General features: G+C 37.6%; 1 protein-coding gene across 1 annotated transcript in view; it reads right to left on the bottom strand.

The window, feature by feature from the left end:
* EXOC2 (exocyst complex component 2) overlaps positions 1 to 25,899 on the bottom strand; it is a 111,768-nt gene extending 85,869 nt beyond the window's left edge. The window contains exons 1-5 of the mRNA XM_069853586.1: positions 25,744 to 25,899; positions 19,771 to 19,947; positions 18,214 to 18,340; positions 8,514 to 8,627; positions 3,908 to 4,032 (exon numbers count right to left, since the gene is read on the bottom strand). Of these exons, the coding sequence (XP_069709687.1) occupies positions 3,908 to 4,032; positions 8,514 to 8,627; positions 18,214 to 18,340; positions 19,771 to 19,947; positions 25,744 to 25,861 (661 nt within the window). The 5' untranslated portion in view covers positions 25,862 to 25,899. The remainder of the gene's footprint in view (positions 1 to 3,907; positions 4,033 to 8,513; positions 8,628 to 18,213; positions 18,341 to 19,770; positions 19,948 to 25,743) is intronic.
* Between the last annotated feature and the right edge of the window lie 1,453 nt (positions 25,900 to 27,352).

Below are 27,352 nucleotides of genomic sequence, written 5' to 3'. Positions count from 1 at the left end.
CACAGAGTATACATCGTTTTAAATAATTATGCTATACATATTTTTTCTCTCTAATTTTTTATGTGTTAACAGATGCAAAATCCTTCCTATCAAATAACCATCAGTTCTTGTTGCTTTAGATAAAATTATGGCTTCTAAAAACTCCTACTGCTTTCTGTTGCTTCTCAGTAGAATGAACTGACACTAAGATAGCCTTGAAAATAATGATGCTCAGGGTTTTAGGGAAGTGAGTAACCATATATTCTAGTTCAGAACATAGACACAGTTTTGAAACAAATCTCCCAATTGTCCCAGCTTATCTTGCTTTGGTTTGTATGGTAGAGCAATTAGAGACCCTCAACTGGTTTAAGACAAAACCATACTAGTGCACTCCAGAAGTATACCTAACGTGCTCCAGCAGATACTGGGAATTAAATCCACTGGGTGATAACTGAGCTCGTCTAAAGTTAGCACCCCAAACGACATAACGTGCACGTTGACATGTCCTTGCCAGCTGCTTTCTTCTGCATCATCAACCCTACTTGCTCATGCTGCATAGATGCAGATTAAGAAGAACAAGCAAACAGGCAGAAACTACTTTTAGGAAGGCAACCTTGTGGCATCAGTCCTGCTGTAAATAGTGAGAAAGGCTGACTGTTATGAAACAGTATAGCCCTTGGTAGCCTCCATACTTCTTCAAAGGAAGAATTAGGGCATAGGGTGGGGAGAAAATTCCATTGATCTTGAACATTTAAATTTTACTCTTAAAATGGATCATATGCAAAGAATTCCAGTAAACTCTTCTTTCTCAGAAGTGCAAGAGCAGCTCTTTATTTTTGGTATTAAAATCAGAGAGAGAAACATATCTAATTTAGGTCCTCATATTTCTTAAGACAATGAACATTTAAATAAAACTAAGCGAGACTAACAGATTTTTGCACAGAGAACAGAGATCTATCTTAAAAGTCAGTGTGCTCTTTACTGTAGCACTCAATTTATATATAACAAGGGCACTGTGTACCTACAGCTCTACAACCTTGTAACAAAACCATTAAAGTTTCTAATGGTACTATTCAATTTCTATACATCAGTACTGGTCACGTGCATGGCTTCACAAAACTGAGCAACTGATATTGGTCATTTCCATATTTTTTTTTCCTTTCACTTAAATAAAAAGAAACTGCAGCCTAAATGCTCTTTGTAAAGACCACTTCTGAAAAAATATATTTCAAGTGAATTCATTTGCTAACTTTCCAAAGATTTCTGTGCAGTACATGACTCATTCATGACAATAAAACATGACTTGCTACAAACAAACAGCAGCCATTCCAGGAATGATACTTTCTAGACTACATTTAGAGTTATGGGAATTAAATCAGCTAACTCTCCACCGTTGACAAGTGGGTCAAATTGAGGTGAGCCCAGTTCCCCTCAGCTCAGTTTATAGCTCCCTTAAGCTGATGAAACAAACTTCCTGTCGAACATCTCCTCTGCAGCAAAGTCACTGTCAAACTGTCAGCCAAGCTAACGGGCAGAAACACATGAGGATCTGATAAGGTAATTCTGTTTTCCAAGAAATTAAACCAAGCTAGCAAAGGTTCTGGCCTGTTTGACCTATTATTTTCTTGGTAGTTTCTAAATCACAAAATACAATAAACACCTCAGGATAGCTTTTCATGCTTTTTGCTTGTGAAATTATTAATACTCATTTAAATGTGTAATACAGCCTGACAGCACACTTAAGATTAGACTGATCTTACTGATACCGACTAACAAAAAAAGCTGCACCATAGCCAGCAGTGTGCCCAGGTGGCCAAGAAGGCCAATGGCATCTTGGCTTGTATCAGAAACGGCGTGACCAGCAGGTCCAGGGAGGTTATCCTCCCTCTGTACTCGGCACTGGTGAGACCGCTCCTCGAATCCTGTGTTCAGTTCTGGGCCCCTCACCACAAGAAGGATGTTGAGGCTCTGGAACGAGTCCAGAGAAGAGCAACAAAGCTGGTGAGGGAGCTGGAGAACAGGCCTTATGAGGAGCGGCTAAGAGAGCTGGGGTTGTTTAGCCTGGAGAAGAGGAGGTTGAGGGGTGACCTCATTGCTCTCTACAACTACCTGAAAGGAGGTTGTAGAGAGGAGGGTGCTGGCCTCTTCTCCCAAGTGACAGGGGACAGGACAAGAGGGAATGGCCTCAAGCTCTGCCAGGGGAGGTTTAGGCTGGACGTTAGGAAAAAATTCTTTACAGAAAGGGTCATTGGGCACTGGAACAGGCTGCCCAGGGAGGTGGTTGATTCACCTTCCCTGGAGGTGTTTAAGGCACGGGTGGACGAGGTGCTAAGGGCCATGGTTTAGTGTTTGATAGGAACGGTTGGACTCGATGATCCGGTGGGTCTCTTCCAACCTGGTTATTCTGTGATTCTGTGATTCTGTGATAATAGGTAATTCAGGGTTTCCCAGATCCAGTTCATTATTAAATGTGTAAAAGCAGGTGTGAACAGATGTGCAAACAGATGAAGTACCTGGTAAAGCAAGTGTTACACCTCCCTGTATCAATTTAAGGAGACCTAGGGGAAATAACTGTACATAGATAGCTTCATTCTACAACAATAAAATGAACGTGCAGTTCATAAATCATAACCATTGGAGTTGGAAGATGTGTTCTAGGATATCTGAAGGGCAAAACTGAGGCCTAAATTTTGGCCCATCAACAAAAATATATTTTCAGAAAATGCTTTAGATTTTAGAAGTCTTCCCAAAGGAAGTGAATGAAAAAAAAAAATCCAAACAAAAATGAAGCAGCTTGGGAAGTTTCAAACATATAGGAAGATAGACTAGATGCATTCAGTAATCATTTTCCCTTTAGTCACTTCTCATCTGTGACAGCTGCACGCTCAGCATCAAATAATGGAAGTTTGCAGAACTAAGGCTCTACATCTAAGAGTTTGTGGTGAAACAATTTTTCAGTTTTCAAGTATAAGCTACTCTTCACGTTACTTTGTTTAAATCCATACAAATTCTAGTTTTCTCCTTCAAAAAGGTTTAACAAGTCACAAAAGTTCACTTTTTCTACCACCTTGCACAACACTATATAGCCAGAGTATAGCAGAATTTTTAATTTAATGTTCTCTTGTTAAATAGCTTGGTTTTCATAATTCCATGCCCAGGAATTAATAGAGGTTTTGTTTGAGGTTTTTGGTTTAGTTTGGTTTTGTTGTTTAGTGGTTTTGTTTGGGTTTTAAATTTTATAGCTGCACTGTTTCTCTAGAACAATGCTAATAATGCTTATGCTTAATTCTTGTCATCTTTTCCCTGAGAAAACTGTAGTGATCAAACAGTCAGGAGAAAAGCTTTGACACCTTGCAGGAGTGATGGATGATCACAAAGATACCCTGTTTTCTTGCCTCTACCAGAAGCCTCTCCCCATCCAACTACACTATTGTGTGGCCTCTTCTCCCAAGTGACAGGGGACAGGACAAGAGCAAATGGCCTCAAGCTCCACCAGGGGAGGTTTAGGCTGAACATTAGGAAAAAATTTTTCATGGAAAGGGTCATTGGGCACTGGAACAGGCTGCCTAAGTAGGTGTTTGAGTCACCTTCCCTGGAGGTGTTTAAGGGATGGGTGGACGAGGTGCTGAGGGGCATGGTTTAGTGATTGATAGGAATGGTTGGACTCGATGATCTGGTGGGTCTTTTCCAACCCAGTGATTCTATGATTAAACGCCTGTAAGATCAATTTGGTGCCATCTTTTGCAAATATACTGCAATAATCAGCTAGGTAGTAGTAGCTTGTGGCCAACACAATACAGATTTTTGACTCTACTCTTTTAGACAAGACTGTGAAGAAAAATAATAATTTTAATATTAAATCAAATATTAGATTAGAGACACTATCTTTTCTTTTATACTGTATTTAGTAAACGAAAAACAGCTTTACCTGACAGAGCATCTTGTGCTTCAAAAAACGTGCTGAGACCTCCTTTCACATAAGCTAGACTTCCCTCATTTTTCTTATTGGCTTGTTTCTTCAAATTCACAACAGCTGTTTTGAGCTGATCAAAACTGAAAACAAACAAGAAAACTTCTGTGACATTGAAACAATGCATAAGGTCAGCTAATGAATAAACAGAACAAACTACTTGGAAAATAAAGCCAGCTACTTATGCAACAACTGTTAAGAACACAGCAATCGCTAATGAGTGCGCTTCTCTATAAAGACAATTCAGTGTTAGTCCAAAGAGTTTTTATTTTTCAATTTTAATCCTAAACGAAGAGCACCTATCACCGTGATGGAACAGACTTCTTTATAATATTAACTAGTCAAGACAATTCTTCTAAACACGTAATAGTGCTCTTAGTTAACTGTGTCCTACATTAAACACGTGACAGTACAACTCATTACACTGAGTACACTAGATCAATGATTAGGATGTTAGAAGTCTCTTTAATAATCACATCTGTTTAACTCTGCAACTCAGTTCACACAGTTTTTTCACTTTCAGTTTCTGAATTCCTTCAATATTTTGATGTTGGCTTGGACATACAGTTCAGAATGAAATACAATATTAGTGCAAAAAAAGAAAAAGAAAAGTGAACAGTTTCCTGCTTTATGAAAGTACATTTTTCTAAGTAGTCTACTGAATTGGTTTCGAAGGGCAATTCACAGAAGACTATTAATCAACAACTCAAGGGGTTTTGTATGGTAGGTTTCTTTTTATCTTCGTTTCCTAATATTTCTAGATTATTGCAAATTTACATTTGATTTCACCTTTTTTTTTTTTTGGCAAGCAGCCGCAATTATTTTATAAGTCTTGTGTCGTGACTAATTCTTTGTTACTTGCATATATTTTTTTGTTATAGAATGACCTGAGTTGAAAGGGACGCACTAGGATCATCAAGTCCAACTCCTACCCCTGCATAGGACAACCCCAAAATTCACACCATGTATCTAAGGGCACATGTTGTCCACATGCTTCTGGAATACTGTCAGGCCTGGCACCATGACTACTTTCTAGCACTCCGCTACCCCCTGTGTGAAGAACCTTTTCCTAACATCCAACCTAAACCTCCCCTGACACACATTCCTGCCATTCCCTTGGGTCCTGTCATTGGTCACCAGAGAGAAGAGATCAGCACCTGCTTCTCCTCCTCCCCTTGTGAGGAAGCAGTTAACTGCAATGAGGTCTCCAATCTTCTCTTCTCCAGGCTGAACAGATCAAATGACGCTGATGAATGTGATCTCAGTAGTTATGCTACTGGATTAACTCTAAAAGCACTATCAGAAACAAGCAATTCCACCAGTACTCTTTGCCCATTTTAAACAATGGTAAAAAAAGACATATTAAGAGAACAAACCAAACTTTGGCCCGGGCAGCAAGAAGGTTATCACCATCCGCTGGGAGACAAAACACACTGGTGCACTTACAGGCATTTTCCTTTTTATACTGATGATGTCACAACATTTTGCTTTATTTCCCATTTCCATCTACTGGACACATCACACAACTCAACAGATGGATTGTTCTGTTTGGGCATGCAAGAAGTACCTACAAGCAGCATTTTCAAACCAACAAAAACCTGTACAGTTCTCTAAGTACTGTTTCATGTTATTGAATGATACAATAGTATGTCTAAATAGTTTATTTATATTTGTCAGTATACTGCCAAGGGTAAAAAAAAGTAATAATAAAAAAGAAGCTATTTTGATTGCTTAAACAGAACTTCCTCCAAGGGAAAAACAGATATAAGCTAGCCAAAACATCAGTTCACCAAACATTTAGCACTCCCAATACCTGAGGTTATGTAGAGGACAAGAATTAAACCATTGCTGTGTGTTTCCGGAAAAACAGAACAAATTATATGGCACAGACAATTACACAATTCCAGAATACTTTAAGACTACATGTTTTGAAGCAGGAAATAAAAAAATTTGCTTCTTCTATAGTTAAAATGCTATTTATAATTAGATTCAAAACATGATTGGATTCACCCTACCCTTTGAGCTATTCTTCCTGTTTTTACACAGCTTTTGCACTTTCAACACTATGACTTATATTTTATAAACCAATATAAACTGAATTAACATGCAAAAAACCAGCCTTCATTTAAAAACAAAAATTAATATTTTTTTTCCACTGGATGGAGGGGACCATGCCTTGAAACTGTTCACACAAAGACACAAATCAATGGAAGTTCTTTTCCAAGGAAGATGAAATACTTAAGCTAAAATTAGACAAAGTGTTAAAAATGCTTTTTCTTAACAGGAAGCTTCACATTTACACGAGAATGGGCTTTCAGGTACTGACTCACTGGCACAGTACAAGTTAAAAGGGGCCACACAAGCTGATGAAATCATTTTAGCTCCTGATTCATAGTACTGACGACCAGAAAAATCAGTGTTTTCATTGACGTCTTGTTGTGTTAGAGATATAACTGTTCCATTACGCTGTTGTTCTTGTCCCATGGTAGTTTTGATAAAAGGAGTAATTTCATCAGTTCTAAGAAGTCATTTCATTCATTGTCTGGATCCACAGCATTCTTAGAAGTACATAAGCCATCTATGACAGACAGTCGTCAAATAAAATCTCAACACTCTCGAGGGATATTGATTCTGCAGCCCTTCTTGTAAATATCATGGAGTTTAGTCTTGTACAGGAACCAGGGTTCACTCTCTAGACACTTCCTCAAGTTGCTCCAGGAAGATTTTGGTCATTTGCTCATCCTGCTGCAATGTCATCCTTTCCGGTTTCTTAAACAAGCTCTCTAACATCCTGCTACTTGCTCCGTAAGCTGTTCACACAAAGGTCAAGTCCTTCTCTTCTTCCCTGGATATCTTTGTCAGCAAGCTTTTTCCCATCCATCACAGAACACCTGAACTTGAGCTATCCCACTTTATTCCAGCGATACACTTGTCTAATCTCACATGGGGAGCTGTGGCTCCTCTCACTTTTTTCCAAAGCTGCATGTGAGTGTGTAAAGGCACCTGAGGATAGACCCTTCCAACTGGATTTGTAATGCCCAACATCACCCTCAATGCCACCAGCTGAACCACACATGTAGCACTGTCCCTTTATTTAACTGCAAGCTGTTGTCACCATCCCATGACATTCCTAGTTTGAAGTCCTTGTCACCAAAGTGCAAACCTGCTGGCAAAGATGCTCCTGCCCCACTTCTTCAAATTAATCCCATTTCTTACTAGCAGTCCTTGTTCTTTAGTAATGGGTCCATGGCTACAGAAGTTAAAAATGCTGCCTTTGAAACCAGGGATACAGCCATCTGTGAACCTACAAGAGGCATCCAATACTACCTGAAGCTTTCCCCTTCACGTGTAAATCAAAGATAATACCTGAGCTCCCATGGTCTTCATGTCCCTAGAACCCTGCAATCACTCTTTATCTGTTCTACATCCCTCTACTGACTCTGCAGGCAGTGTCACTGGTGCCCACAGGAATGAGTAACAAAAAGACCACAGTTCAAGGGCCAAATGTAAAGGAAATGTCTTTTAAAAAAGCTAAATCAAAAGCTGTTAGTTCTTTCTCACTTTATCATCCCCTCAGCTTTTTTAAAACAACTCCCAAAGTTACCAGATTGTGATGGATATAATTCTTCTTGAACTACTCCTCTTTTATTTTCTTGATTTCAAAAGATGCTGTCATCACATACTTTTTGGGTAGTAATCTCCAACCGCTGTTGCTCTGGCTTTTCAAATTACCATCACTATAAAGGAAACTGAAGTATTTACCAAGTAGATGAATGGTTATTTCTGGAGTTCCTAACACCAAACTCCCCTATCCCTGAAAAAAGGCAAACCCACAACACATCTTTTTCTACCACTAGGCAACAAAAAAAAAAATATTACAAAAATTTGCAAAGGGGTATTTCCCTTCAAAGTGCCAATCAGAACACTCAGCTCAAAACAACAAAAAAAGGCTCATCTCTATTAAAACTGGCTTCCAGTATTATCTGAACACCAGCAGATAAAAGTTGCAGAACTCAGTTACGTATGCAAAAACATATTTACGTAATGCATTCCAGTACATACATATTATGAATTAGATTTAAGAATGAAGATGTTAATGGTCAAAAGTTTAAAAGATTTATCTCAAAGATCTTACTCGCTTGTCCAACTTCTTTTACTACAGCATTTTCTACAACTAAGAGTTTTATGCGTAGTTGTCTGTTCAGTTCCCTCATCCTAGCCCTCTAGTTACAACTTAACACCTGGAGTTTTCACTCTAGGCCATGCTGCCCAACTTCTTGATTTATAAAGGGCTTTGGCCTGAAGGACGGCAACTTCCATCTGACGTCAGGAGATGGGGAAAGTCATAAATTAAGTTGGGTTAAAAATGAAGTTTTCCTCGTAACAACATTGGGCAAGCCAGTTGATTCAAGTTTCTAGCCAAGCAGAAACACCTGCTTGTGTGTGTAGGTAGCGTCTACAGGTCTATTACTGTAAAACTCAACCATCAATGACACATCTATAGTATAACAATTACATCAAGTGACTGGCATTTAAAACAATTATTTATACAATAGCAACAAACCTTGTTGTTGAATGATTCTCAATCAGGTACCAGGCAGCAGAAAAGTTTTCACTAGTGAAATCAGCACTCATCCCAGGAAACAGTGCCTCTAAATCTTTTTGAGGAAATCTGCCCCTGAAAAACATATTCATTTCTTCATTGAGACATATACTTGTGAACAGCTTACAATTAAAAGTGCCACATAAAAAAAAAAACAACCCAAATAATATGTAAATATAAACATACACCTCACCATGAAATTAAATCTGGTATTACAGATGCATGTAGCATGACTGGGAAAGAAGAGGCTGAAATCTAATCTAGGTAAAACTAATTTTACCGTTTTGATTTCACCATTAACCATATGACAGAAATGTTGCCTGTACAAAATGCTTCTAAAGGAAGAGAACTGTTACCTTCAGAAAATGAGACTAGACAGACTCACCACAATACTACTAATATTCAAATGCATGACCACTAGTGCTGAATGTACTCAAATTCTACCTTTTGAATAGGAAAACCAGTACACCAAGTGAAGTAAATAAGACAGAATATTCTCTATAGGCCATTAACCAATATCTATGTAACTTTAAAAAGACAGGACATCATGAGGTTGACAGATTGTAAGTGATCTCACACCGTCACTCTCTACTGGTTCATGTGCAGAAGTCGTCCCACAAAAACACAAAGGAAGATATGTGGAGCATACTTCTGTTATATGCAAACATTGAAGAAATCCTGAGTTAAAATCATCCTCTTGCAAAACAGAATACACTGCTCTGTCCACACTAGACAGAACAAAGGAAAAGCAAGCATGTCTTCAGTGAGGAACAGCAGGTTTTCACAGAATCATTTAAGTCGAAAAGAACTTTACGATCACTGAGACCAACTGTAAACCTAACATTGCCAAGTCCACCACTAAACCATGTTCTTAAGCGACACATCTACACAAGCCTTAAATATCTCCAGTGATGGCGACTCAACCACCTCCTTGGGCAGCCTTGTTTCAATCCCGACAGGCCTTTCAAAGAAGTAATAATTCCCAATATCCAACCTAAACCTCCCCTAGTGCAAAGTGAGGTCATTTCCTCTTGTCCTACCACTTGTTCTGTTGGAGAAGAGATCAACATCACACTGCTACAACCTCCTTTCAGGTAGCTGTAGAGAGCTATGAGGTCTCCCCTCGGCCCCTTTTACTTCTGACTGAGCAATCCCAGGTCCCTCAGCCACTCCTGATTAGATTTGTGCTCTAGACCATTCATCAGCTTTGTCACCCTTCCCTGGGTATACTTCAATACCTCACTGTCTTTCTTGTAGTGAGGGGCCCAAAACTGAACACAAGATCCAAGGTGTGTCCTCATGGGTGCCAAGTACAGGGAGACAATCACTTCCCTGCTGGCCACACCATTGCTGATACAAGCCAGAACATTACTGGCCTTCTTACCTAAATACACTGCTGGCTCATGTTCAGCTGGCTACTGACCAACACCCTCAGGTCCTCTTCAGCCAGGCAGCTTTCCAGCCTTTCATCCCCAAGCCTGTAGCATTGCATGCGGTTGTTGTGGCCCGAGTGCAGAACTCAACACATGGCCTTGTGAACTCCATACAGTTGCCCTTAGCTCACCAATCCAGCCTATTTACACTCCTCTGTAGATTCTTCCTTCCCCCAAGCAGATCAACACTCCCACACAACTTGGTGTCGCCTGCAGACTTACCAACAGTGCACTCAATCCCCTCATTCAGATCATTGATAAAGATATTAAACAGAATCAACCCCAATACTGAACTCTGGGTAACACTGCTTATGACCAGTTTCCAACTGGACTTAACTCTGTCTACCACCATTCTTTGGACCTAGCCATCCAGCCCATTTTTTTACCCAACAAAGCGTATGCCCATCCAAGTGAAAAGCAGGCAGTTTTTTCAGGAAAATGTGGTGGGAAATCTTGTCAAAGGCTTTACTAGATTCTAGCTAGAAAACATCCACAGGCTTATCTACTAAGCGGGTCACCTTGTCATAGAAGATCAGGTTAGTCAGGCAAGATCTGCTTTTCTTTTTGATTTTATGCAGTTTTACAATGCATAAAGATAGCATGGAAGCCAAATCCTTGTGAAAGCAGATTGTCTACAACAGTATTTTTGAAACTACAAGTAGCTTCTAAGACACTCATACAAGACATGTATTCTATTTATTTGAAGTCAATGTATTAAAAACATGTAAGGCAGTTTTTGATGAACACATGACAATCTTTATCCCTCAGTCACGGCACACACTTGGCCATATTAATTCCATCATGCACTCTCAGTACATCACCGGATATTCATCACTGTATTCTTACCACCAGTTATATCCCATTTTCAGGAACTAATCATGGCAAACAAGTTTACTTTTGGTCAGCCCTGAACTGGCCAAGCAGTTGGACTAGATTATCATTGTAGGTCCCTTCCAACTGAAATATTCTATTCTATTCTAAAAATTTACTATGTCATTTTTGGATTACAATATCACAGTCAAAAGTAAAAAAAATCCTCTCTGATGGCTAGATGAACTCTGCTATACAAAGTACATTGCATGCAAATGCAAACCTACCATACTTTGCATTTGAGATCAAACTTAGGTGGGGGTAGCAATGAACAATCAACTACTGTAATGACATTTAATATGTATGAAAAGCCATTTGAATGGACACAAAAGCTATGATTCGTCAGATTTGGTTTTTATGCAATCTAAACATGTTTCAAGATAGCTAAAGTTGATTTTATTACAAAAAGCAAACAGTAGATTAAGTGAAGCAAATCTAAAGACAGGCACATTAAAAAGTACAATTACACAGAAAGAGTTGTTTTCCGTAAGTTTCTACTCATATCCAAATGGCCATTAGGACAAGCAGGTACAAAGGATCTAGATGCATAATGACAGAGCACACTCGTCTTCCATCAGTAGCACCTGATTACAGCAGGGCCATGAAACAATACTTCTTAAAAACAACCAAAATATCAAACAAGGCATATGAAAAAGTGATGATAGATACGAAAAGTAGAGAGACAGGGAAAATCGTGTGAGAAATAAGTGTAGCAACTAAAAATGAAGGTCCCAACATTTCTCTATGTTCAATTTAAAAAGTTACGCAGTTAATACAAAAATTAATGAACATAAGTAGTGAGATTCAGGATGACCATTGTCCTTGAACTTCATGAATGCCAGTTAGGGAGCAGAAAATGCTGATGGATGTACGGGGGAGAAGACAGTGTCAATTTTTCCTTCCCTTAAAGACATTTTAAGATACCTTATTTTTCATTCGAAGTAATCAAAAGTGCCTGGTAGGCACATGAATTTGCAGGATAGTACTTCACATGTGATACATGGTATGGTTGTCTAAAAAAGCTTTCATACTAAAGCCACGCACGGTAGCATCTTTGTGGTCAACTACATTTTGTAATGCTAAAAAAAAAACAACAACAAAAGAACAATAAAACAAACCTTTTAGTTCCCTCGTAAGAGACTCAGACCTTCAAGTACCACGTAAGTGCATGCACACAATACAGAAGCAGAATTTGGTTAATATTTTTCAGAACTTCAATATATTTTCTCAGAAGACAAAAGAAATGCAACACAAAAAGCACACATACGCAACAAATATACGATTGCTGCAGCTGTCTTCACAATAAGCTGCTCACTAAAAAGTTCAAACTGAAAGCAACTGTATTTCTTAATGCCTGGCCAGATGTATCTAAAAAGAGACTGATTCCATACACACACAAGTTTGTTTCATTAACTTCCATTAGTTTTTTCTGTTGATTTGTCCGTTATACAAGAATCACTTTGGGGAGAAATTCTGAATGCTTAATCATTGATTAAAAAACAATCACGGTAAAAGAAACCGGGAGCCACAAACTGAATCCAGAAAATCTCAGAAAAAGAGAGACATTCACCATCCTTGACAACTCTATGTATTTCACTACATTCACAATTCCAGCAAAGGTACAGATATTGGATTTATATAACAGTGCTTTCTCCTAGGCAGACTATTTTATTTAAAACAGAACTAGATTTGTTACCAGACCTCTAGATAACGTTTTGAAGCAGTCTTATTTATCTATCAGCAACAATTTTTAAAAGAAAATTAATTAATATTTCACATACTTTTTATATTCATGAAAGCTAAAAAAAAAAAAAAGTGGTTTCAAGCCACTATACACTTGCATTTCCCTCAAAAATATTTTGAATATATCTAATATGGACATACAGTATTAGATGTAGTAGTCCTTGTTTCTATGCATAAGGCATGCATAACTACTTTGAATTTAAAACATGTGGGGTGCAATCAATTCATTTGTACCACATGTGCCCATCAATACAAGCCCCTCCCTCCACTACCCCAAACTTCAGGTTCTTTATAGCCTGATACTCAATGAATCTAATGCAAGATCACTGCATACGTCAGCTCTTCCAAATTCTACTACAGAACTTGTGTGCATGCAGAGCATTTATATTCTCCAGAGGTTTAAGATAAGCTCCATGTATAAATCATATCCTCCAAGCAGTCACAACTGAGTAATACCAACAGAATACAATGGATACTAATGAATGGAGCCTGACTATAAAGCAGCTTATCAAGTTCTAACTTTTCTGTAAAGATATTTTCTTCTCAGAGCTTCAGAATCTCAAAGTTTCTTTTTCAGCATATACAACAATATTTGCAGATTGAAGGGAAGTCCCAAAGCAGGATACAGTCACCAAAAGGTAACTTGAACCTCAATTCTAAAGGAGTTTATAGGTCAAAAGGAGCAACTTTAAATAAACACAGATTCTGCATAGCAACCAGCATAAACAAGCTTCAGCTAGAACTGCTGTACACTCCCCCTGGCTTTGGTACCAGTCAGACTCGTAGAAGCAGGCTTTGTAGCAGCTGTACTATACTATGTTAATCGTGCATGCAAGAAGACCAGCATAAGGCACACCGAAGTAGACGAAGTACAACAAATCAGAAGGTGCTAAAAAAGGCCTCTCCAACAATCAAAAGACATGGATGCACTCTAGCAATTACGCCCTGCTAGCACTGGGTTTGTAAGAAATAACACAGCAAAACAACAAGCATACTTGAGAAGCGGCAGAATGTGGTAAGAGAAACCTACTAACAGATTATAGGCTTGTAGCTGCAACTGAGGCATCAGCCCTACAAGCTGTTAAATGTTACTACATTTTTTACTCTTGTAAACGCTGTTACATACTGCATCTGTCTCCCACAGCTTTCACAGTTTTTCTACATGTACCTCCATAATAAAAGTTACAACAAGTCCATCACATTAAAGTATGAAACTGACTGCATTTCCATATGCAACCACCTAAAAATAAATAAATATCCAAGCCTCCAAAGTCTTGCAGAATCCCATGTTAGCAAGCTGACATCTACCATTAGGTGGCAGCGTAAGATCATCTGTTCCCTCCTCCCAGATGAAATGTTTTGGATGCTGGCGTGGGAAGAGGGAAGCATCTGTATTGAGTGGGTGGATACAAAAGTTTGTGGAATGCACTTAGCATGTCAGCGTTTGCTTTCATGTAGGAGACGGATTCACCATAATGACCTCTGCTACGTGCAAAACAACAAACACTACTCAAAAATTTTCTAACCACTACTAGGTCTGACTGCTGTCACCGCTTTGCAAAGAATGGACTTCCTTACTCTGACAGAGTAGGTAGAGGAGGCAGGGAACCTTCAATCAATCAGAGATTTTTCATGCAGAAAGGCAAGAGTACGTGGTACATTTGAACATGCAATTTATTCACAACTCTTATGCAGATCTAAATTTCCCACAGATTTCAGCCACTGCCTTTATGAAACAGGCATCACACTCTCAGAACTGTTTGAAGTCCTATGTTGGTAGGACATAACCTACTAAACTATTCTTGTAATAACTCTAAACTGTGAAAATCAACCCAAGTATTGTAACATAACTGTTAATGTTAACATTTTCACAACAGCTTTACACATTAGTCAGACTGAGGCAAATACTGTGCATACCTTTTCTTCTTACTGCAAGCTATTTGTGTTGGGTTCAGTGTAGATAGAGTCAATTTTCACAAGAAGCTGAGAGGGGTCACAGCTGAGGCAGCTGACCCAAAATGGCCAAAAGGATATTCCACGTCATGACCTTATGCTCTATTTACAAGGAAGGTACCTGGCTGGGGGGCTCGGTTCACAGCTCAAGATTCCAGATTGAGAGCACTCCAGGCATCATTTTTCCAAGAAGTGAGTGATTTGCACTGTATATCACTGATTTTGGATATTCTTTTATCATTATTACTGTTCCATTTTCTTTTCCCTTGCTGTCCCATTAAACTGTTTTACATCAACCCACGAGTTTTACTTCTCTACCCCCCCCAATCTTCTCCCCATCCCATAAGAAGGGAAAGGGGTGAGCAAGCGGCCATGTGGTTCCTTGTCGCTGGCTGGAGCTAAACCACAATAGTCTTTCTTGGCTCCCAACATGGGTCACAAAGGGTTGAGATAATGACAGATCTGACCAGAGTGTGTTAAAACAAATTTGTTATAGGCAGTTATTGTATTAGCTAAGTAGTTGCTGGTCACAATGGTGCATTATTTGTTCATGTGGTTGTGTTATATAAACCCTTACATGCTGTTTATGAGCTCTAAGAGATGGATTAAGATTATTACATTGCTGTCTTGTGTAACAGTGGCTTATGACATGACAATATTATTGGTCATAAGACTAATGTGCTACCTGTACACGGCATCGCTGTCATTTCTGTGCCTCAGGCGCCATCTCTCAGAATTTGTTGGTAATTACACCCAATTTATGGGGAAGACAGGAAGTGATACTTTCCCCTTCTCTTTCACCTCAGGCTAGTTACAACAGTTTGAGAATTCTGAACATCCTTGGGATAGCCAAGCCAACATGCTCCTATTGCTTTTGTTTCCTGAACGAGTTAAATGTCTTGTTTAGGGTTGAACGATTGTTTAAATAAACCACCCACAGTTCTGCCCTGAGGGGGGATAGTTAGGAGTAGTAAGGTATGTGGAATAGAATGGTCAAATACCTAGGACAGTGGGCACCTCCAGTGTTTTGGAAATTCACCCCTGATCAAGTGTAACACTCCAAACATCTAACAATTTTTATTACTTCTAGTGACAAATTATTCCCATTTCTAGTAATAGTTAACGCTAATATCTTGCTTACCCATGCCCTTCAATCTATAATTGCTTTTTTTCTCACTACTTTGTACAACTTCTCACTACTCACCCATCCCATACATAAAGTATTTGCAAAAAACATGTGAGTTTAGTTAAACTATATGGTATGAGAGATTATTTTATAAAAACAAACATTGTACTGCTCCAGTTTTGCAAGGAAATTAGGAAAGCTTTTCCACTGGGGAGGAGGTTTTTAATTAAACACAGAATGTTCCATCTATAATCACAACTATTAACACTGTGCTGTCACCCATAGCACAAAGACAGACTAGGATTTTCCTTTTACCCTGTCTCTCTCCTCTCTCCATTTACTCCTTGATCCCTTTACACAATTACTTTCTACTAGTGTTCCTTTCCTCAAACAGTTCATTTTCAACACCAGCACTTGCCATAGTTTTCATACACTGCCTCCAATGAACTTGGAGATCAATTAACAATGAACTATGCTTGATATTACAGTTGCCCAAATATTTCCTTGTTTTTACCCACCTCACAAAAAGTTTATTTCCTACCCGTATTCTTATTTCTTGTTCACACAAAATCTGGGGTTTCGTTAACATGTTTTCTAATGCTTTTAGATGAAATATTTCCAATATAGTATCATTGATTACCTAGTTAACAAACGTTCAAACAGATGACTAAATCAAACAAATCCTAAACTAATACAGTTTGTGTTTCTGGAAGAAAACTCTTAATCTATCACATTGACACTGTTTAACTGTAAGAACTATAAATTTTCGTTATGAAGTCAAATATTAAATTATAAGTTTTGTTAAAATAAGAACAAATAAGAAGCAACTGTGTCATAACCATTGTATTTACAAAAAACCATTAGTTTTAATGTGAGCCAGTCACAAATGTTTCATACAGTGTTTGAGGAGGTATTATATGGACTTTGAAATTAAGTGCTTCATGGAAAAAAGTAACCAGACAGAATTGAAATATCATAATTTTGAAGGAGAATTGCTTCCATAATTCTGATTAAAACCTTGATTTTTTGCAATGCCATTAGAATACATCACATGGTTTAAAGAACTAACCATGCAAAAAACCCTAATCCATGAGAAGCAAACCTGAGAATATCTGTAGGTAAAGTTTTACTCAAGCCCACGTTACTCTTTCATCAATGTTTGCATCATCACCAATAACAGCTTTATCACCAATAATTTTTTTACAAGTAGTTGGTAAAATATTAAGAAGAAAGTCTGCCATCTGGACTGAGAAGACAGACTTCTCAAGGAAACAATAAATAGAGGAACACGGTCAAATGCAAAAAGATATAGCTAGGATAAAAGAATCCAGGCCATTTCTACAGAATAATGAGTGAACATGCCAGCAGCAAAAGCATCAATGCAAGAGAGTCTGCTAACAAGCCACTCATTGCTAGTTGCTAATACATCACTGTGATAAAAAGGATTATTACGGGGTTTCATTTTGTTTTTTTTTAGTTTACAAACATGGGACAAAGAGCAGAAGGGAGACAGGAAGTCTTTTGGTAAGACACTGGAGCACTGTCTACAGTCCTAGAGTCCATATTTTAACAAGGCTAGAAAACTGAAGAAGATGAAATAAGTATCTGTCAGAGCTTGCATCAGAAAATACTTAAAGAGAGACTAAATTTTCAGCTTATTACAAAAAACAGAGTTAATACTTTGAAAAGAAAGAAAAATACATATTCAAACTAGGAAAGAAATGCACAGTCGGAGCCTGGAAGCTGATGATGGATCCACTAGAAATACCATACAAGTTTAGGGAGACTGCAGTTTCCCCATCAAAACAAGGTAACAATGGACACTGCCGATTGTCTCCAATGCCCTACCCCACCCCCCAAACACAGTAGTCAGAAGATAAGAACCCTAGTAATAATTCAATTTTAAATACCCTTTTTTTGGTAGAGCCAATCAATAGAAATATCTTTCCTTATGCCACTTCTAGGAGCTGTTCAGGTTTGGAGTATTCCATTTATCATTCACAATGAAGTTTCTTTTTCAGATAGAAATGTCATAAATTCCACCATACTTATGAACAAAAGTTAAGTTTGTGCATTGGAAAACAGGATTAATATTTCTATAAAATAAACTAGTTGATGTAGTATGATAAATCACATTTTACAGGGGAATTTTAGAAACAGATAGATAGCAATCTAAACATCCTTAAAAGCCCCATGAAACTCAAATGCAACAGTAAGTATTCCGTAACTACAATGTATAAATCCAAAGCCTTGGGTTATTTACCAATCCTTAAAATCTAAACATCACTGGGGTTTGATATATCAGGCTTATAGATTATCTACAACTCTAATTGATGATTCAAAAATGAGCATTATGAAGCAGGACAGAATGTGCACAAACAACTCTTGAGTACCAAATAGCATACCAGGAGCTAATATACACATGTATTTTTAAATCTTTCCCTGCCCTGTAAACTGTTAAAACTTTTCTGGAATTCACAAAGGCACATATAGAAAAAACCACTAAAAAAGTGGATTAAAGGCATTTGGTACCCACTTGTCTATCTCAATACCAAGCGGATTAGCTGGACGTAGGGACAAGGGGGGAATCCCTTTGTTCCTATCAGTGCGCATGTCATAATAGTTCATTTCATCCACCCAGACAGCAGACTGATCCAAGATACCTAGAGAAAACAAAGCGCAAATCCTTAAAACAACAAGGGTAGTCCAGCACCATCAACTCCTAACATACTGAATTAATTTGAAAAATCCTAATAAATGTAAAATGCATGCCTAGGTAATATACTGGAAGATACATGGCAAAACAACCTGGATGCAATTATGGTAAATTATCTTACTATAGCTGCTAAAAAAGTATTCATGGCTAGGCATCAAACATTACCTCCTACAGAGTGCAGTTTCACATACATTAAAAGCATTTTCCTGATCACAGCGTATTTTGTATTTTTCATGCCCCCCAAGTATTTTAGTGTCTGTCCAACCTTTGTCATCTACCAATTTCAAAATGAGCAATTACCTGGAGCTCTTCTTATTTGCATATTTCAGGGAAGAGCCCTCTTCTGTGTCACTTGCTAACCAAAAAAATAAGTGAACTTTGGCCATATGCCAAGATGAATGACTCAATGGACACAGGATTGGTTTTGTTTCCAAAGCTTTAGCACAGACAATGCATAAAAGTAAGGCATCATAGCTCTCGACCCTTAGTCAAAAATGCAACCAGCCATATTCTTGGCTATATCCTTCTTTAATATACCCATCAGATACTCAACACCAGAAATTACCCCATCCCCACAACCATTTAAAAAAAAAAAATCAGTTCTTCTCTCTCATAAACCAAAGCTTCACTGTGTAACATCTGCACTTGATTCACCTTTCTATTATTAAGAGATCAGTACAGCTTGGGAGAAATTAGGCATTATTTAGCTGTCGTTGAATTGCAGAGAACGGAAGCCTAAAACAGTTCTTGCGAGAACCCCTCTGAAAAGACAACTATCTGACTTCATCAATGGAAGTGTTCTGAAAGAAACTTTTCTAATCCAGAGGGTATTTAGACTGGATTCTAGATTAATCAGAGGTCCTAGACTGCTTGGCAACACCATTTTAATGGTTAAGCATCTCATAAGAAACACTTAAGAGCTTCCATCTTGCAGGATGGTTTGAATTACAAATAAGAAACAGCACTGAGGAATCAGCTTTCTTTAAAGGATTAACTGTCAGCTGAGGATTTAGGTGTAAAACTCATGAGCTGTTTTGTATTTTGTATTTATCTAGTACACTTAAGAGTAATTAGTGGATCTGGTCTGATTTTTTTTTAATTTTAGAAGTTTAGTGCTTACTTCTTTCAGAAAAATAAAAGGCTATTTTTCATCAGTCATTGAGGGTTCTATCAGGATATTGAGAAAAGATTGATTTCTCAGATACCATGAGTTTATCTACGTATATATTTGCACATTTTATTGATGTGCCCTGATTTTTCTAGATAACTATAGATTGTCCTGTGGTAAATCATACATACAGTTTAATATTTAAAGAGGCACTCAGTCATATTTCTTTAGCAAAGAAAACAGATGTTAATTTGAACAAGAAAAAATACCTATTTTTTCAGGTTTAAGCAGTTTGAAGGAAACCGTTGAAGTTCCTTTGCCACCAGACTTTGTAGTAACAATAATGTCTCCCTTGTCATTTTTAGCCTGTCCCACTCGACACACGATTTTACTGGCAGACATCCACTCAGCAGTTAGCAGACAGTTGTGCCCACAGATTGTTAAACCTGAGAATAAAAGAAAAAGAAATACCCTACTGTGAAAAGAAGTATCTTTTGAAATTCTGTAATGCAAATATGATGCTTCATATATTTTACATGAACATATAACCCTTCCCTAGTTTCTTACAACCAACTAGGGTGAGACACACAAATACAGATGTTCCCTAGGTGACTTCAGGTCTTTCATCCTAGTGCCACTTCATGAGACACACACAGTGCTGCTTGAAGCTTATTTTAATCTCTTCCACAGTTATGGGCTACTGCAACTTTTACTTCACACTGTACAATAGATCTTCTGTCTGCCAGACACTAGAGAACCCCTGTTCAGTATTGTACTTATGTGAAACTTCGGTCAGAACTGCATGCAAATTGTCTTTCATAAGTTCACTCTGTGTGACTTTGCATAGCAAAAAGTAAAGAAACTCTGCAAAAGAGTCACAATGAGCAGTGTTTCTTCAACCTTATCTCTTCAGCAGTACTTTTGCAGACACAGGAGAGTTTTTTAGTCAAAAAAGTATTAATTGACAGATATTCTGTCCCAATCCCTACTGTACAAAATCAATGATGCAAGACTGATCCTGCTGAATAAACTGCCCTTGTTATATGAAAGAACCGTCAGACAGTGTTTATCCATTTCCTTTCTAAACTTTATAGTAACAGAAGTACAAATAACAAACTACAAAACAACAACGCTACATATATTTTAGCCATGAATCCCTTTCATAGGAAGATCCGACACACAAAAAAACCTCCCAAGACTAAACCTACAGCTTGGGAACTGAGAGCAGGAGGGTAGAGACAAAGAGATAGAACATGTTCTAACCTGGCGCACTGAGACAAGGCTCAACTCAATGGCTCCATTCATTACAAATGGATGTGTGTTCAAACAGACATTTTCTTACCTTGGTTGGAAAGTGTTGGTGTGCAAGAGTGAACAATGAGTTAACATCAAGTTGCTTGTGAAACTGAAGAAATCCACAATGGAAACTTTTCAGTTATTGACTGAGGCTTATGGTGAAGAGACCATGTCTCACGCATGTGTTTCTGAATGGCACAATCAATTTTTGTAAGGCATAGAAGGGATGAAAGACAATCACCCAGGCTGCCCACGCACAGTAGCTACCAATGACAACACTGAAAAAGTGCAAGATGTGATTCAAACAGACAGAAGGCTGGGTGTTCAAGAAGTAGCTGAGAAAGTTCATTTGGACAGGGGAAGTGCTCGATGCAACAGAAGAACTGAACATGAAAAAGGGTTGTGCAAAAACAGTTCCAAAAATGCTGTCAGATGAACAAAAAGAACATCCTGATGAATTGTATTTGGACCTCTTGCAATATGCTGGAGATGAACAAGTTTTGTTAAATTCCGTAATTACTTGTGATGAAACTTGGATATTTACGTATCTGGAAACCAAGCGACCATCAGTACAGTAGAAGTCAGCAACATTTCCAAGACCAAAAAAGGTAGGCATGAGTCCTTCAAAGTTCAAGGCCATGTTGATTGTTTTTTTCAATATCTAGGGTATTGTGATGGCACAGTGGGTTCCCAGCAGCATTTCATTGAAATCTTGATGAAATTGTGCAAATGCACAAGGAGGAAACAACTGGAATTGTGCAGAAATGAGTAGATTTTACACTAAGACAACTTGCCAGCCCACAACACTGTGTCTGTGAAGCAGTTTTTAGCTAAACATACTGTGCTTGAGCACCCACCCTGCCCACCACACCTGGCTCCCTCTTCCCAAAGATCAAGTAGGTGCTTAAAGGAACCCATTTTTTTTGTCTGTAGAATACGTGAAAGAAAAATTGACAGAGTTCCTCAACAGCCTTTAAGAAAATGATCTGTGGCATTGCTTTGAACATTGGCAGCATTGTAGGCAGCTATGTGTCAACTCAGAAGGGAACTATTTTGAAGGTCATCATAGTCAATTTTCTTAATTTGTTACATAAAAAAGAGTTACGGGCTCAGCTCTGGTTGGTTGGTTGTTTTGGATTTTTTTTTGTCAGACCTTGTATGTCAAGCTTTAGTGTTTAAGAATATTTCTTAACACTGAAGAGACAAAGTGCACTTTAACATAAGGTCCAGTGCTTCCTACGGCTTTACATCTGATCAGTCTGACCAACTGATCAATGTCAACAATCAATCTGATCAATTCTGTTCAGATCAGAACTCCATATGCTGGAATAGATGAACTGTTTTCTGAGATCTAGAACAACCATTCCCATATTCCTAATCAGAGTTTTGTTGTCCTGAAGAATTGTCAAGAATCTAATTTCTATAGGACTGATTTGGGGAACAACTTCATTGGCTTCTTCTTAAATAATAAGATTACCTAGAAACATTTTGCCCTATGTCCAAAAGGAAAAGGCTCTACTATTGTGTTAGCTGTACTGGAATATAAATTAGTTAGGCATAGCAGGCCCTCCCTCGTTGGCTAGGCTTTTGTTTTTAATTTCTAGAAGTCTCTGACCAATTTAAAAAATACTTACAGACACAAAAGGGTCAGCATACGTGGCTCAGGACCAAAGCTTCACACTTATTTTTTCTCACCATTTAAGTCTCTGACATTACACAGCAGACAAATTTGGCAGTTTTCATCGTCAGACGTAAAAATGCCTTAGACGCTGCCAAAAACTATTTTGAAAATGAAAACAAAACAAACCAAAAAAAAAACCAGAAAGGCACTGAATCTTCTCACAACCAAAACTTAATTTACTTCAGCAAGGACAGTACATTTGTTTCTTTAAAGATGCCTGAATAAAAAGGGGGGAGAGGAAGGTGAGCAAAAGAGGATATGCACACACAAAGCCTTAAAATAAAAAAACATTTTAGTTGCTATATATTAGCAATATTTTAACCAGTCCATTTTCTTCCGAGGGGCAGGAAACCCTCACACACCTCACATAATTATGATATTTTAGCCTATCTTGTTACACGTCTTCTAGTTTTATGCTAGCAACTTCTCTGAAGGAAAAAAAAATCGCAGTAGGAACTAAGACTAACTGAAAGAGTTTATCTGAACCATTTGTGAAGAGGTTTTCACTCTATAATTTTAAAGGTCTGAATTAATGGTTAAAATCAGTAATACTTTAAAATCAGTATCTAAACTATGCCAGTTTAGTAGGGTAACAATTTTTAACAATTGTTTTAGAAGATCCATGTATCAATTATTTTCTACTCATTAGAGGTTCCTAAAGCTCTCAAGAGAACAAGTTCACAAGATCTGACACTTCTGAAATGAAGGAAAAAGGCCTTTCCCTGTACCTTAAAAATGCAAAAGAAAGGAAGCTTCTATTAACATTTTTATATTTCACACTAAATACAGTGGTGGCACAAGTCAATTTCTAAAACAAATAAAGACATGTTGGGGGAGACATTTTGATAGTACAGATACAATTTTTTTTTCCAAAAAGAGAAATCTTCCCTTTAAATAAAACCTCCTTTTAATCTGTGACAAGCTGCAAAGACCTTCGAGAACATCTTACTGAGATTCTAGCTTTTATATCCCTTTCAATAAATAGGCACAAGTAGTTGTCTTGTTAAGAATTTACAATTTTGGTTAAGCTTATATATTGACAATTTTCTAATGCCTACAAAAGACAGCTGTAAGTGTCTAAAAAGACAAACTAAACCTTGAGAGTATAAATGCTGCAGGTATCCCCTGGATTTGGCTTTTTCTACCGTGATCTATATAAGTTTCTCCCTTTTCATTTCACTCTAACGCATCTCAAATAGCAGATTATAGTTTATAAAATCCTCTCTCAAAGCTGCTTAAACCTCATGCCTAAAAGGCTCGCTTCTTTTGCAAGTATTTCCATTCAGTCACAGGGACTATTTACATGCCTAATTTAGCCATGAAAAGAAATCTTTACATGTCTAGGGCCTTAGTCACTTACTGAAGAAAGCTGAGAATTGAGCTAAGGAAAAAACAATGAGGCAATCCATTATTTGTTTGGATTTTTTAATTATTTTTACCTTAAAGCATAAGATAATTAGCAGCTATGTATCACAAGAAAAATATTTAAGAAATCATTAGCAGTTAATCAGCTGTAATACTAAGGAACAGTTCATAAGATGTCATGCTTTCAAGAACCTAGCACTGCATCAACTACAGTACATCAACTACACAAATACAGAGAAGTATACTCACCTACAACATCATCAGTTATTTGTTTCTCAATAAGGAATCACTAATGTGCTGTAACCTTGTCTAGCAGCTCAGGAAAATACTGCTTTTCCTATCGAGAGACAGCAAACCGAAGTGAAGGGGAATAGTGTAGTAGCTTATGTTTGGCCATAAAGTTCATTGTGGTAGCCAAGAACGGAATTTGGGAATCTTGGTTTACAGCCATGAAGTGAAGTATTATTTCTAGCAAAGCCAAACAAAATTCCAATGGACTTCAGCGGAGTCATGATTCCACAACAAATTAGATAAGTTGTCTCTAAAATGAATACTGAAGTACACTTATGCTTAATTTACAGAAGAAATAAGGGAAACTCCAGTAGTCATAGTTAACTTGGATTCCCGGAAGATTTTACAGTGTCCTTCTTAAAAGGCTTCAAAAACCTAAGCAGCTATAGGATATGATCCTCAAGTAGATAAATAGCTTGTTAAAACACAGAAACAGGGTTTCTATGGTGTGTTTTCAATGATAAAAGTTTCCACAGAGTATGTTCAATATATTCGTACATGACAAGATAAAGAAGTTACAAAGTTTGTTAATGATATTAGTTTATTCAGAATACAAAGACTATAAAAACTAGGAAGAAATGCAGAACAGACCTTCTGAGACCGAGTGGATGCACTATAATCTAGATGCTATAAAACAGCAGTAGAATTTAATAAAAAAAGATGCATACAGGAATAACCTTAAATTCACAGATGACAGGCTCAAACTGACTACTAACCCTAAAACATTAAATCATGGGGCTAGAATAGGCAAAGCAATGAAAAACATCAGCTCCATGTTAGCAGGAGTTATGTGGAAAAGAGATTCGTATACAACAAAAGAGAGAGCATAGCATCATGCCACAGTGCATTCACATTCCAAACACTGCACGTGACCAAGATGTTATTCACCCGCCACTGATAACGAAACCAAAAGAGCTTCACTGAAGAGTAACAAGAAGGGTCAAAGATATATGCAGAATATCTAAATACATGAGGAATTTTCAGCCTGGAAAAGAGGCAACAGAGCAGTGATGATCAAGATCCATGTGGTCAGAATAACCTGAGAAAATTATTTATTCCCTCTTCCAACACAAAAGCTATGATGATTCCAATGAAGTTACCACGTTAAAATCAAAACAGCATAGAAAGTGGTTCTTTGTATTAAGTGTAGCTAAATCACTGAATTCACTGTATCATAACCACTGCAGACACACAAATTGACTTTTATACTAATTCAAGCAACAGTGACTTTCTCAATACCTTGAAAACGCTTCTAATTGAGAATTTTAGCATGGAGACTTCCCTGTGCCTGTGACAGTAACAAAGGTGGATCTCCTTACATCTACTCTCTTTCAGTACACTCTCACAGGCATTTATTCAGTGTTCAGCACAGGATGCAGAGTCAGGCTTAGGGATTACCTGACAAAGTATGATCCTTCTGATTTGTTACACACTGGGTAGCATCCCGTAATTTATGTATTCAAGCGTGGTTTTGTGAAAAGGGCATTCCTCATTCTGTGCAACAGAGATTTTACCATGAAAAAAACAATTACTTCTAATCATATCCTAAATGTGACATTCTACAGTCTCAAGAGCTTGGATTTTGGTGTTTTTTTTTCTTTCAGCTTACCTATGAGGTCTGTAGGCCCAGTCCCCAAGTTTTCTCCTCTAATTGTCACTTTTGTCCATGAGATGCCTTCATTGGGAGAGATGCCGGTTACAAGTGGGGGTTGCCGTGCTCGAGACATGGTGCCTATTCAGATACTGAAAACCAAGTTGCTTTTTCCTGTTCAGTAAGAAACAATAATTTAAAACAATAATTACATTATGTAAAAGTTATTAAAAGCTTTTTAAGATATTTTTCTAAAGTGATAGAGAAACATGAATGTAAAAATTGAATATAATTCTCAAAGCCTTTTTTGCCACACAGTCATAAAACGACAAAGAATATCTACACCTCCTTTGCACTTCCATTTTTCAACTAAGTACAGCTTTAGTTCTGAACTGTAAAGAAGAAAGCATGTTCAGAAAAATTAAGCCCTCAAAATGCTTAATGAAACAATACGCACACACTCCAAATCACTTACGTCAGTTTCCAAATGAGCCTGTTCAATCCTCTGTTAGAAAGTTATTATCGCATTCCTTATTGTGTTACTCAGCTTAGCAATTCTAAATTTTCTATGGTTAGGTATTTGGATTACTTTGCCACCAGAAGTAGACCTACTGGCACAGAGTGCCATGGGGACAAACTCACAGTGCTTATTTGTATAAGGTATCAACACTTACATAAACTGAAAAGAACTACGAGTTATCTATGAGCAGTTTCTAATAGGGATTAATCTACGACCAAAAAATAACCCACAGCAAGGTAGGAACCAAAAATAACCCATAGAAAAGAAATGTTTTGATTTCTAAGAAGATCTAGGAGTGACGAAACAGGTCAGTATTCAAAAACCTTAGGTACACGTATAGAACACTTTAGAGTACTACAACACTTCAGGTTGACAAGAACCATGTGGAATATAATCTAAGCTTTATAAGGCTTCTGTTTCATATTTTTATTTTGGATCACTGTATTTTTTTTTTTTTACTTGCAAATAGTCAAATGCATGAAACCCAGAACTTCTGTAATCGTCCCTAACAATAAACTGTAGTAAAGTTGCAGCTCCCAAGCACCTGCAATTAGGAACTACCAGAATTACATAAGCTATCTTTGTTTCAGACATTTCTGCATATGCAAAATACATTCATTGTACCACCATATATCATGCTTCTATATAATCTCCCCAAATTTTTCAGTGTTAACAAAGAGATCTGCCATGAGGATTAAAGAAGTTCCTACTGACCTGCTTCTTTCTTAGTGTTCTCAAGCTGGAATGCACACTGAAACTGAAGATGAAAAAAGGAAAGGCAGGAATAAGGAGGAAAATCTTATGGTGCCAGTAATCAAACACTGCCCCTGGAATAGGATCTTGCCTCTATCTATGCCACAGATTCTTAGCAGGTCACTTATTATAAAACTTCCAGTAAAATTTTTTTCATCTCAGTTTCTGAGTGTCCAACTTCAGAGCCCACAGTCACCCCTGAAGTCAGTGTGAAATGTACACTGAATGCTGCACAACGCTCCAAAATATTCAGGTCCTAAATAATCTCTTCAAATGTATAAATATAATTGATCTTAAACATCCGTTTCTCAGTTTCACATATTTAAAATAGGAATGCTATTACACATCTCAAAA

This window comes from Phaenicophaeus curvirostris, chromosome 3, assembly GCF_032191515.1.
Source record: "Phaenicophaeus curvirostris isolate KB17595 chromosome 3, BPBGC_Pcur_1.0, whole genome shotgun sequence".
Lineage (NCBI taxonomy): Eukaryota > Metazoa > Chordata > Aves > Cuculiformes > Cuculidae > Phaenicophaeus > Phaenicophaeus curvirostris.
Note: the sequence above shows the minus strand (reverse complement) of the source record. Positions and strands in the feature narration are given on the sequence as shown.